The following is a 12498-nucleotide window of genomic DNA, read 5'->3' on the forward strand; positions in this document are numbered from 1 at the left end:
GTAAAATGGGATGATAGTATCTATTTTATAGGCTGATTTACATTTAGGTCTGTGATCCATAAGTGACCATATAATTATATGCTTGATAGAGCCCTCAGCTGGAACTTTTATTCTTAATGAAGCTAGAATTGACCATAAATCTTTTTGTCTTCTTTCCAGAATATTGACAGTGAAGAGGACATGTTTGGTGACTATGATAGCTTTGCTGAAAACTCTTTTTTAGCTCAAGTTGATGACCTGGAACAAAAATATTTGCAACTTCCTGAACATAGGAAACATGCTACAGACCATGCCACTGAAGATCTTTGTTCAGAAAGCATTAAACACAACACACTCAGCATTACTACTGTAGGCGACTGTACTGAATTAAAAATAGATGAGCACACGAAGAACCAGAGTGGGCATGAAGATGTCCGTATTGATCCTGAAGCTGATGTTTTGTATGATATACCTTCTTCACAGGTTTTATTCTTTGAAAATTTATATAACTCTTCAAATGATTTGGGTGATCCATCTACTGAAGAGAGGGATTGGAACTCATCCTCTCACAAGACTGTGAACGAGGAATTGCCCATTAATAACGTAGAGCAACCACAGCAAACTGATGAATCCTCTTCCAAAGTCAGAACTAGTTCAGATGCGAATAGGAGAAAAAGTCTTAAAGATCATCTAAAAAATACCATGACTGGAAATGCCAAGGCTCAAACACCAGTATTTTCTAGGACTAAACAGCTCAAAGAGACTCTTCTATCTGAAGAAATTAATGTTGCTAAGAAAACAATTGAGTCTTCATTAGATGACCTTGGTCCTTTTTATTCATTGCCCAGCAAAGTGAGAGACCTTTATGTTCAGTTCAAGGGAATTGAAAAATTATATGGTAATGCTTTTTGCTGGAATGAAAAAAATTTACCATCATCACTGTAATATCGATGCAAATCAAAAGAAAACCGTTGCTTCCATCGTCATATGTCTCCCCTTAAAACAAATCAAAACATCAGTCCTCTCTGAGCCTTCCATTCCTATCCTGCTACTATTGAACTTCTTTCCTTCCCTTCGTGGTCACACTTCTCCAGCGTGTTATCCTTGCTGCCTCCCTTTCCTCACTTCAGATAATTCTCAGTCCACTCCAACTCTGGGTTCTGTGCTGTCACTTAAGATATAATGACTAGGGTGTCGCAACTCAGTGATACTTTTAGTTCTTACCTTCTTTGACAGTTGCTTACCTGACAAAATTGACCAAACTCTTCTTGAAACACCCATTTATTGACTTCTTGGCATTCCACTCTTGGTTTTTTTCCTCTGGTTGTCTAGCTGCTGCTCAGTTTTCTTAGCTAATGCTTCCTTAGCTGGCTCTTACTTTACTACCAAAACTTAGTTGCTGAAATTCCATTGACTACTAATATGTCTTGAGTGAAAGAAGTCAGTATTTGTAAAACTGACTGAACTGTTTAGTTTGATGAAAACTAAACATTTTTAAGGACAACTAACGTTAGGATTTAAGTGCAAAGAAATAGTGATAATAATTCATTTGTCTTGTAACGTTTTTCAAAAATCCTGGGTCCTTGCATATATTTCAAATATGTGTCATTTTAGACAGAAAGGATGCTTGCTTCCATCCCTGAAGAGCAGCCTATCATCCAATTACTTCAAAATTATTTCTGAAACTCCTAAGTTAGTATCTTATGAACCACTTGAAAACATGAGTTCGCATCTCGGGAGAAGACAATCGGGTTGGAGAAATAGGACTACAGGAAACAAAGTCTAATATAAGGCTCTACAAGAGTCTAACAAATTCTAAATTGCAAGGTTTGCAGTTTAAGAGCTACAGGTGTATATTGCCCTTGAAGTAGATGTTAACTTTTTTCCCTCTGCTTTTCTCCTAGCACCTTGTTTTTTGTCTAATCTGCATCTCCTGCCAGAATGAGTACCCTGAGGACAGGGCTCTATCTAACTCATCTTTTTCTTATGTGACTGGCACTGTGCCTGATACACTCTGGTAGGTTCTCTACTGCTGGGGTTTGTCAGCCTAGTTATGAATTCTGGCCATGTCACTTAAACACAGGTTTTGCACTCTGAGCCTTAGTTCCTGCTCTGTTAAAAAGGGATAATAATAATAGTTGTTTTTCCAGTTCTGTGTCAAGGACATGCCAAGTTAGACGTTGGTAATGACTGTCAGTAGTTATATTGATTGCTTCTAAGTAAGAACTTCAGTAAATAACTATTTTTTTTTGGCTGCGTTGGGTCTTAATCTGCGGCACTCAGGATCTTCGTTGCAGCATGCGGGATCTTTCGTTGTGGCATGCGGGCTTCTCTCTAGTTGCAGCACGCTGGCCTAGTTTGCCCTGTGGCATGTGGAATCTTAGTTCCGGACCGGGGATCGAACCCGCGTCCCCTGCATTGGAAGGCGGATTCTTAACCACTGGACCACCAGGGAAGTCCCAGTAAATAACTTTTTAAAATCTCTTTTTATTTGTAAATCTGGCTTAAGGATGACCAAGTTAAAGCATAAATATATGTGCTACTTTTCATTGAGCTAAAACAATGCTTCTCAAAGTGCAGTTCCTACTGCAGCATCACCTGGAAATTTGTTGAAATGCACATTCCCAGGCTCCACCCTGGCCCTCCTGAATCAGAACCTTGGGGTGGGACCTAACAATCTGCTTTAGTAAGTCCTCCAGGTTATTCTGATGTGTGGGACGTTTGAGAGCTACTGAGCTAGAGAACTTCAACCTTAAACTTATTTTTGCCTCTTAAGTGTAGAATTATGCTTAATTTGTTTTATAGAAATGTTGGGAACTAAGTTAATGTAATTTTTTTTTTTTTTTTAGTGTGTGAAGATAGATGTTATTCCTAAATATTCATTATTTTGGTCATTTTATACTTTAAAAGTCTGAGTTGGATAAAATGTGGATATGGTCAAGTTGTGTTTTCACACAAACATCTGCAGTTTGATAACTAGTGGGTGATACTAGTCTGAAGTATTTTTTAATATTTAAGTATTAAACATTCAATTTATTTAAATATTTTTGAAATTTTTTTATTTAAGCATAGTTGATTTACAATATTAGTTTCAGGTGTACAACATAGTGATTCAGTATTTTTATAGATTATACTCCATTTAAAGTTATTACAGGGGACTTCCCTGGCAGTCCAGTAGTTAAGACTCCATGCTTCCACTGTAGGGGGCACAGGTTCGATCCTTGGTCAGGGAACTAAGATCCCACATGCAGCACAGCACAACCAAAAGATAAAAAAATAAGTAAATAAAGTTATTACAATATAATGGCTGTATTTTCTTGGCCTGTAAAATATTGAGATACTTTTAAAGTAAAAATACATAGTCATCTGCAAATATTTCAGGCTGCAAAGAATTACATCATATGATTGTGCAGTAATTCAGTCTTTACCCCTTGATGGCTCTTTGTTATATATAAACAATGCTATGGTGAACATCTTGCACATATACCCTTGCTTTTACTTCTGTAGGTGTAGAGTTCTACAAGCAATACTGCTAGATCAAAGGCAGTGTGCAGTTTTATTTTTGATGCTGCTAGATTGCTTTCCAAAAAATTGTAACAGTTTATGCTTTCGTCAGCCACACACAGAAATGCCTGTTCATGTCCAGTCTAGTAAACTCTGGATTTTATGTGTGGGGGCTTTTTTTTTGGTAGCTGTTTAACATTTTTTATTTTGCCAACCTAATAGGTAACAATAGAGCATCTTTTCGTGTATTTATTAGCCATTTGCATTTCTCCCTGGTGTGAATGTCTTGTCATATCTTTTGCCCATTTTTCTAGGGATAAAAATGATGCATAGTTTGAAGACTTTTGATGATCCACATTGTCAGATTTTCCTACAGAGTAGTTATACTAGTTTTCACATTGTTTCGGATCTGATGTGATCCTTTTCATACATTCCACCTTGCTAAGTTGTAGAAATCCTGGATGTCCTAGTTAATGATCCTAGTCTTTTATGGTTTAAACAGTCTCATCAATCAGTTTAAGGTGGTATTCAGGCCATTCAAACTTCAGCTCCCTGTGAGAGCTTGTTGAATAGTCTTTCTTACTTTGTGTAAAACCTCATAAATTTTATTCCTCCTCGCCCTGTTTCTCTCTAAGATGGTATTTGGGTGAATGAGCAAGGGAAGCTCACACAGTATCCTTGCAGAACATAAGAGGAAGGCCTTAGAATTCACACAGATCCTTGAAGTGCCCGTTAGCCCCTCCATGTCCCAGGTGACATCTCTTGTCCAGCAGGTGCTGTCTGCCCTGTGGAATCTTAGACCTCAGCCTGCAGTGGGCAAATAGGTGGGCTAGTTGCCCACCTCACTGACCAGGCCTGAACTAGAATGCACACCATGCGTTGGGGATTTTGACAATTAACATTGATATATAGTTACATTTATCACTATGAGAAGATGCTACACAGAGTAAGATTTGATTCTATCTTAGAAAACTTTTGAGATTGTAGAAGGGGAAAATAAGGCTTTTTTTTTTTCAATTCCACAGAATGGCAACATGCTTGCTTAACATTGAATTCTGTGCAAGAAAGAAAAAATTTAATATATTCCTTGCCAACAAGTGGTGGAAAAACCCTCGTGGCTGAGATTTTAATGCTGCAAGAACTGCTTTGCCGGCGAAAAGATGTTTTAATGATCCTACCATATGTGGCAATTGTTCAAGAAAAGGTGTGATTTTTTTTTTTAACAAGTGGTATTTGCTAATGTAATTTCGACATTCAGATATAAAAACTAGCATAAATGTAACAACTTTTTATTGACTGAGAAAAGGTATCTCTATTAATGATGGAGAATTATTATTTTTAGGATGTGCAAATACAGTGTGGAGTACTTAATCGAAAATCTCTTCTGTTTCAGAAGGGGTTTTATTTTTTTCTAAACCTGTGGATTAAACTCCATTTTACATGTTGTATTGATATTTAGCCTGCTTTTTCAAGCAGAAACTAACCAATTATTTTATCAAAATAAATGAGTTATTCTGATTTTTTTAACATCAGAGGAGACACTTAAAATTTATATTTATATTATCTAGTTTAAAAGTGGCATTTATTTGCAAAGATTAATACAGTAATTATGACATTTCTTATATATATGTAGGTATGTATTATCTGTGACCTTGTTCCCATTGTCAGTATTAAACACTTTTAGATTTTTTAAATCCCTGTGAACACTTAACAATTAGGGTTCTTATCTGATATTTTTTGTTTATTTTAACTAATATTCTAGATTTCAGGTTTGTCAAGTTTTGGTGTAGAACTGGGTTTCTTTGTTGAAGAATATGCTGGAAGCAAAGGAAAATTTCCTCCAATTAAAAGAAGGGAAAAGAAATCACTATATATTGCCACTATTGAAAAAGGACATAGTCTGGTGAACTCTTTGATTGAAACCGAAAGGATTAACAGTCTGGGTCTGGTTGTTGTAGATGAGGTTGGTTACTCCATTTATTTATCAACATTTTTATTATACTAACATTTATTATGTGGATCTGCTTAATACCTTTATGAAAATAAGTAATTTATTTTAATATATAGATAACACAGATAAAGACATTTCATGCATGGTAATCTTCTTTTTAAAACATTTTTTATTTCTTTAATGTTGTATCTGTTTTATTTATTTTTGGCTGCATTGGGTCTTCGTTGCTGCGCGCGGACTTTCTCTATTTGCGGCGAGTAGGGGCTACTCTTCATTGTGGTGCACGGGCTTCTCATTGCTGTGGTTTCGCTTGTTGTGGAGCACGGGCTCTAGGTGCATGGGTTTCAGTAGTTGTGGCATGTGGGCTCAGTAGTTGTGGCTCGTGGACTCAGTAGTTGTGGCTCACGGGCTCAGTAGTTGTGGCTCGTGGGCTCTAGAGTGCAGGCTCAGTAGTTGTGGTGCACAGGCATGGTTGCTCCGCAGCATGTGGGATCTTCCTGGACCAGGGCTCGAACCTGTGTCCCCTGCATTGGCAGGCGGATTCTTAACCACTGCGCCACCGGGGAAGCCCCCATGCATGGTAGTCTTAAATTCAGTTTTGTGTCAAGTGTTTCTTGAAGAGTGAATATATGTATATATGTTCAGTTTTATAATAGTATTTATGAATTCCAGATGCCAGAATGTTGTACTCGGGACAACCTCATTAACTTAAAATACCAGTGAAATAATGTATAGGTACTCTAGTTGCCATAACGAAAATGTTTGAGTTATAAAGCAAAGATGGCTTCTTCATTTCATCCAATGTATGCTTATTTTATTTAGGTATTTTATGCAGATTTACTTTTCTCCCTTTTTTTTTTAAATCTCGAAGTTGCACATGATTGGTGAAGGAAGCCGTGGGGCTATACTGGAAATGACTCTAGCAAAAATCCTCTACACTAGCAGTAAGTATTCTTTCAAATGTGGTCACTAATTGATTTATAATCGAGAGACCTATAAAAGACTTAATTCCGTCACTAGCTAGATTATGTAACCTAGAGTAAGGTACTTAAGCTTTCTGCCTTAGTTTTTTATGTCTAAAGTAAGCTTATAAATTTTTGTTGGAAGAATGGATGAGTGAGTAGAATTGTGAAGATAAATGAAGTTAACATTTGAGGATGTCCCCTATCAGTATCCTCCACTTACTAGCTATGTGTGCTTAGGCATGTGACTCAACCTTTCTTTCTTCATCTGTAAAATGGGGATAATAATGGTACCAACCAGATGGGATTATTGTGAGGATTATATGAGTTAACACATGTAACGGACGCATTCAGCCATGCCTAGCATGTAGCACAATAAGGGTTTGCTGTTGTTGCCACCATCAGTATGATCATCATACCAAGAAAACATTGTATATAAATAGTCACTTTAAGGAGCTATTTTACAACATCAGATAGTCTTTAAATGTATATGAAATATTCTAAATATCTTCTCTATTATTTTTTGATATACTATTGCAATAGCTTATTAGTTGTTGTATATTGTTAATAGTTTATATACGGAAAATTATTAATCATAAAGATCAGATCTTAAGAATTATTTTTAAAATTTTGATAACAGTGGTATTTAGGCAGGTTGTAGCACTTTATAATCATTTATTAAAAAAAATTTATTTAGTACCCCCTGTGCATCAGGCCCTGCCTTTATCAAACCTATATTTTAGTGAAAGTGAACAGATAATAAGCAGATAAACAAGAAAACATACAGTGTGTCAGATGGTGACAAATTCTATGGAAAAATATAAAGCAGAGGAAGAGGAGAAAATGATCATCTACTTGTCAAATCCAGTGTACACTGACTGTCCTTGTCTTAATTTCTCTTCAGCATTTGATTATTTATCATTCATTTTTCCTTTGGATGCTTAAACATCATTCTGTCTTGGTTTCCCTACTATCTGTCTGTAAGACTGATCATGTGTTAGCATTGAGAGATAGCATAGCATAATGGCTAAGGGCAGACTCTGGAGCTGGATTCAAATCCTGGCTCACTTTTAACTTTGTCTGTGACCTTGGGCAAGTTATAGTAACTGTGCCTCTTTTTCCTTATGCATCAAAAATGGATGATAGTAATAGAACCTTCCTCACTGAATTGCTGTGAAGATAGCACGAGTCAGTCTTTGTACAGCATCTAGCATAGTACCTGCACATAATGGACATGTGTTTGCTACTGCTGTATACTTATTTGTCCTTTTGTCACCAGTGCCTTACACTTAATAGATATTTGAATGAAAGGAATCTCTTTAGTTTCTCCTTTTGTTCTCCTTTGTGACACTGCTTTCTAAGCGTATTCATCATGTACATTGGTGTTACCATAGATTCATCTTAGACTCTTCTCTTGTTTCTTACTTCATACAATTTCTGCTAATTCGCATCCATACTCATGACTTCAAGGGCTCCTTGTGTTTGATGGCTCCCAATCTGTGTTACCAGCTTATACCTCTCTTCTGAGTAATATCATCTGCCAGATTAATACTCTGGTATTATACAGTTGACCGTTGAACAACACAGGTTTGAACTGCATGGGTCCACTTATATGTGGATTTTTTTCAATAGTAAGTACTACAGTACCACATGATCTGTGGTTGGTTGAATCCAGGGATGCAGAACTGAGGATATGGAGGACCGACTATAAGTTTTACACGGATTTTCGACTGCGAAGCAGGTTGGTACCCCTAACCCTCGTGTTGTTCAAGGGTCAACTGTGTTGGTATTTTTCTTACCTGTCCCCTCTTTCTCAAATCACTCAGGAAGAATAAGAACACTAAAAGGTTGCTAAAATTATTGTTATGATATACTAAGTAACACATTTTCATCAATACTTTGGGTTTTTTTTTTTTAGAAACAACTCAAATTATCGGTATGAGTGCAACATTAAACAATGTTGAAGACCTACAAGAGTTCCTGCAAGCAGAATATTACACGAGTCAGTTTAGACCAGTATGTACCTAAGGTTTGGTTTGTTATGTATCATCTTCTATTTAGAAAGAAAAGTAGCAAATGTACTGTATAAAAATTCTAAGAGTAGTGAAGGAACATAATGCCACTCACCATGGCTAAATGGTAGCAAGTTTGTGTGTAGAGATCAGGGATCTTGGCTTGGGTCAGTACTGTATGGGGAACACCTGGAACAGTGAGTGACCCATGGGCCTTCAATGAATATTTATTGAATGGAATTTTTCAGACCCATTCTGCTTTTCTACTTTATATTCTGTAAGGTAAATTTTTTCATTCAGTGAGAATTTAGTGACTCATGTTTCAAGTTATTGGCACATAAAAAAAATTATCTTAAAAGTTAAAATATTTTCAAATATTTATGCTTTGGTAGTTTTAATGCTTTTTTAAAATAAGTTAAGACTTCACATGGATTTAAATTTAAACTCCCCAATAATAGTATTCCTAAAAGAAAGAAAGTAAATAAATGTAGTTCATAGTTATTCAAAAGTAACTTATAATGTACATATACTCTGTTTGAAGTTTCTGTGTCTAAATAGGTTTTCAGAAAATAATTTTTTTAGAATCACCAAATTTTAATTTGAAATTTAGTGTTTTTACATTTGCACCAAATATGAGAATTTTCAAGAGACATTTTCTGACCTTAATTGTCAAATTAGATGCTGTTCTTTTAAAAATTCAATGAGCTGTATTTACAAGCTTTTTTTGTCTACAAATAGTTAAATTAATAATTTGATAATTTGGTCAGTTTTAGATTAAAACTGATGACTAATGAAGCTATAAATCTTGAGGAATACCATAAATAACTCCTTAATAAAAGATAGAGTCTGAACACTTGACTCATTTATACTTCCTCTTGTGACACATACAAGTATCTGATTTTCTTTTAGGTATGTGGCTATTCAATTCATAAGTATTTCTTCAAGGATATTAATCCCTGTTTTGATTTAAAGGGAAAAATAAACTTAAATGGGAAAGAAGTAACTTTTAAGTTGAAGCATTCTACATACCTTAGAAAAGCTAAAATTTTTGTATATCTTTCCTTTTTACAACATATTTTACAAAATTTGATACTCTGGAAAAAGGAATTTACATGTGATATTAATTGCAAATGTCCTTTTAATTCGAGGTTGAATTAAAAGAATATCTGAAAATAAAGGACACAATATATGAGGTTGACAGCAAAGCTGAGAATGGCATGACTTTTTCACGTCTCCTTAACTATAAGGTAACCTTGATAATCCCTAAAGGTGAGGTTCCCAGACTTTGTGCCCGGCTTCCCTGGGGCACCACAAAAGAGTTGCATGGGTACCATGGGGTAGTTTAGTTGTTTCAGAGAAACAGCTGATGCTTGACAACTCTTGGACACCACACAAACTACTGGTTCAAGATAGGCAGTTTCCTATGTCAACATTAGATCACACTACATTACTTTCTACGATATTGTATCTTTGTGAAGTTGGGGGTTGTTTTTGCACTTACTGTAAGCAAATACCATGTGAAAATCAATGTGGGACAGGAAATGAGGATTTCTAAGATTTGAAAGACTGCAGGGCCCAGTTGTGTGCACATCCTGTTAGTGGGCTCTGATGGTTATTTAAGAATGAAATAAAAAAAATTTTATTCAGTTGATGTGTATTATTTATTTAGATGGCTACTAATTTGTGAGGAAATACATACTTATTAAGTTGTTTGGACCTAACTACCTAAGAATCAGAACTGTTAGTTATTTCTTTTGACCTTGGGGCTCCAGGAACCAAGAACGTTTGGAGACCTCTCCCATAAATGTTTATTCATTCAGCAACAACAGCAAAACAAGAAGAAATATTTGTGGGCTGTATAGCTCAGATACTGGTGTATGAAAATGTTAATGTATACTATGTTAATGTTCTGTGATTTATGTGAAGGACATTAAAAGGAAGAAAGGGATTTTACAACAGTTTTAGAATTCTATAAAGGTATATTATTCTCAATTTGTATCTTAATTAGTTTTCAGTAAAGTCGAAGGAAGTGAGGAGATTTTAAATAACTTTACATTTTTCTTCATGTTCTTTGAGTTCTTTGCATCTGCTTGATAAATGTATTTTTTATTTCTGAAAATATGTCCTGTAGTATGATTGAATCTATGTTTTTGAAAACTGTTAGTAAAGCAGCAGGTTTAGCTTATTTATGCAGTTCTTTGACTATTATTAGGATCAATCTGTGTTTCTCTCTGTGGACTTTTTCTGCTTCAGTGGAGACGGGTGTGCAGTGGGGTTATTAATAACATTAACTATTTTCACTTCCTTTATTTAAAACTAAATACACCTAACGAAACCCTAATAACCCAAGAGAAAAGTGGGACTTAACATTTTGCTGTTTAATATAGGTTGTATCTTTTCTTTTAAATGATCATATTTTAAATGAGAAGTTCAAAATTATGGTTGGTTTACTTACCTTTCAAAGCTTACCTTTTTACTTACCTTTTACACTGGTAAAATGAAAGGCTTTCATGGTTGCTAACTACTTTGTTCCTAAATCTTGTTGTGCAGTATTCTGATACTCTGAAAAAGATGGATCCTGATCACTTGGTAGCATTGGTGACAGAAGTTATTCCCAATTATTCCTGCTTAGTTTTTTGTCCCACTAAGAAGAACTGTGAAAATGTAGCAGAAATGATATGCAAAATTTTAAGCAAGTATGTTACTCTTTTAAAAAATATTGTTTCATTTTTATTATGATTTACATGCTGTATGTTCTGTTTATTCAGCAAGCACTAATTACTTCTTGCAGAACATTATACTAAGTTGTTATAATAGATTCTAAAGGCCCTGACCTTGAAGAAAGTTGAACTGTGAAATTCACATACGTGAAATGGCCAGAGAAAAATTCTACCTGTAAGAGAACGCTGACTAATATAATTGCTTGGCTGCACAGTGAATCATCTTGGAGCCTTTTTAAAATTTCAGTGCCCAAGCTACATCCAAGACAAATCAGAATATATGGGAGTGGGACCCAGGCACCATTATTTTGTAAAGCTCCTAGGCAGAGTCCAGCATGCAGCCAAGGTCAGCTGCTGGCCTACATGATCAGAGGACTGATCACTAATCACTGTGTGGATGAATCATATCTTCAGCTTAACTTTCTTTTTAATTAAGTACTGTTGCCTTTGTTTTCTTAGTAAACTTCACACTTAGGTTGTGTGGACATTTGAATTGAATTTCCTAAATAATTAAGAAATGTATTAGTTTGTAATTTTATACTATAAAATGTTAATGTTGGTTCTGTTATGTCATAGAGATAAGTATAAAATGAACTTAAGTATGAACAGTTTAGTTTTTTCTGTACCTTTTTGTCCCATGTGTACTTTTATCATATTTTTCAGACTTCTTTTTGGCCCCTGAGCCAGTGCTATCTCACTGTTCACAGACCAGTACTATGGATTCTAATCTAGCCATCCTCCGCCTCCCCTCCCAATCCTGCTGTCATCATGGATTGATCTAATATAGAGTTAAATTCATTGACTAGTACAGAGATGCAGATGTTCGGGATAAAGCTCAGGAGTTTCCGATTTCAGTAACAGAGTCTGCCTTTACAGTGGTGATGTAGACTATAAAAACCTAAGGAAATTAAATTATCATTGAGATATTCTCAGTAAATCAGTTGTTTTCTTAGAATAAGGTAGTGTAGCACTAAGTGATGGGGAAATTTAGAGACAAACTTTTGACTGGGAGATGTGAGGTTTATTATTAGTCAAGTTATATCCTTGACTTATTTTGCTTTTTGGTGATAACAGTTTATTTGGGTCATAAATGTTGATGTTTAATATTGAATTACTTAAAAATTTGGTTCTCCAGAACCCTTAGTTAATGAATTATTATGGACACTTGATACTTTCTTAAACTCTTTCTGAAGGAAAACTTCCTCTAAAATACATTTTCCATATTACTTGCTGCTTTCATAAGGTGAATGTTCTGAGTATAGCTTAGCCCCCTTTTTTGGTGGCTGTTGGCTAAAATGTCATGTTTAGAGCATACTTTTTCATATTATTCTATAGTTTACATGTAGATGAAGTAAAATCTGGGGCTAAAT

General features: G+C 35.3%; 1 protein-coding gene across 2 annotated transcripts in view; it reads left to right on the forward strand.

Moving 5' to 3' along the window:
- HELQ (helicase, POLQ like) overlaps positions 1 to 12498 on the forward strand; it is a 55346-nt gene that overhangs the window by 8135 nt on the left and 34713 nt on the right. Inside the window, exons 3-9 of one of the 2 annotated variants that reach the window (XM_060147898.1) lie at positions 160 to 877; positions 4509 to 4687; positions 5246 to 5446; positions 6306 to 6378; positions 8315 to 8412; positions 9557 to 9655; positions 10959 to 11104. In XM_060147898.1, coding sequence (XP_060003881.1) covers positions 160 to 877; positions 4509 to 4687; positions 5246 to 5446; positions 6306 to 6378; positions 8315 to 8412; positions 9557 to 9655; positions 10959 to 11104 — 1514 coding nt within the window. Of the gene's footprint in view, positions 1 to 159; positions 878 to 4508; positions 4688 to 5245; positions 5447 to 6305; positions 6379 to 8314; positions 8426 to 9556; positions 9656 to 10958; positions 11105 to 12498 lie in introns of those variants that run through there. The other variant, XM_060147899.1, reaches the window with a different exon arrangement.

The sequence above is a fragment of the Lagenorhynchus albirostris genome, chromosome 4 (assembly GCF_949774975.1).
Source record: "Lagenorhynchus albirostris chromosome 4, mLagAlb1.1, whole genome shotgun sequence".
NCBI classification, from domain to species: domain Eukaryota; kingdom Metazoa; phylum Chordata; class Mammalia; order Artiodactyla; family Delphinidae; genus Lagenorhynchus; species Lagenorhynchus albirostris.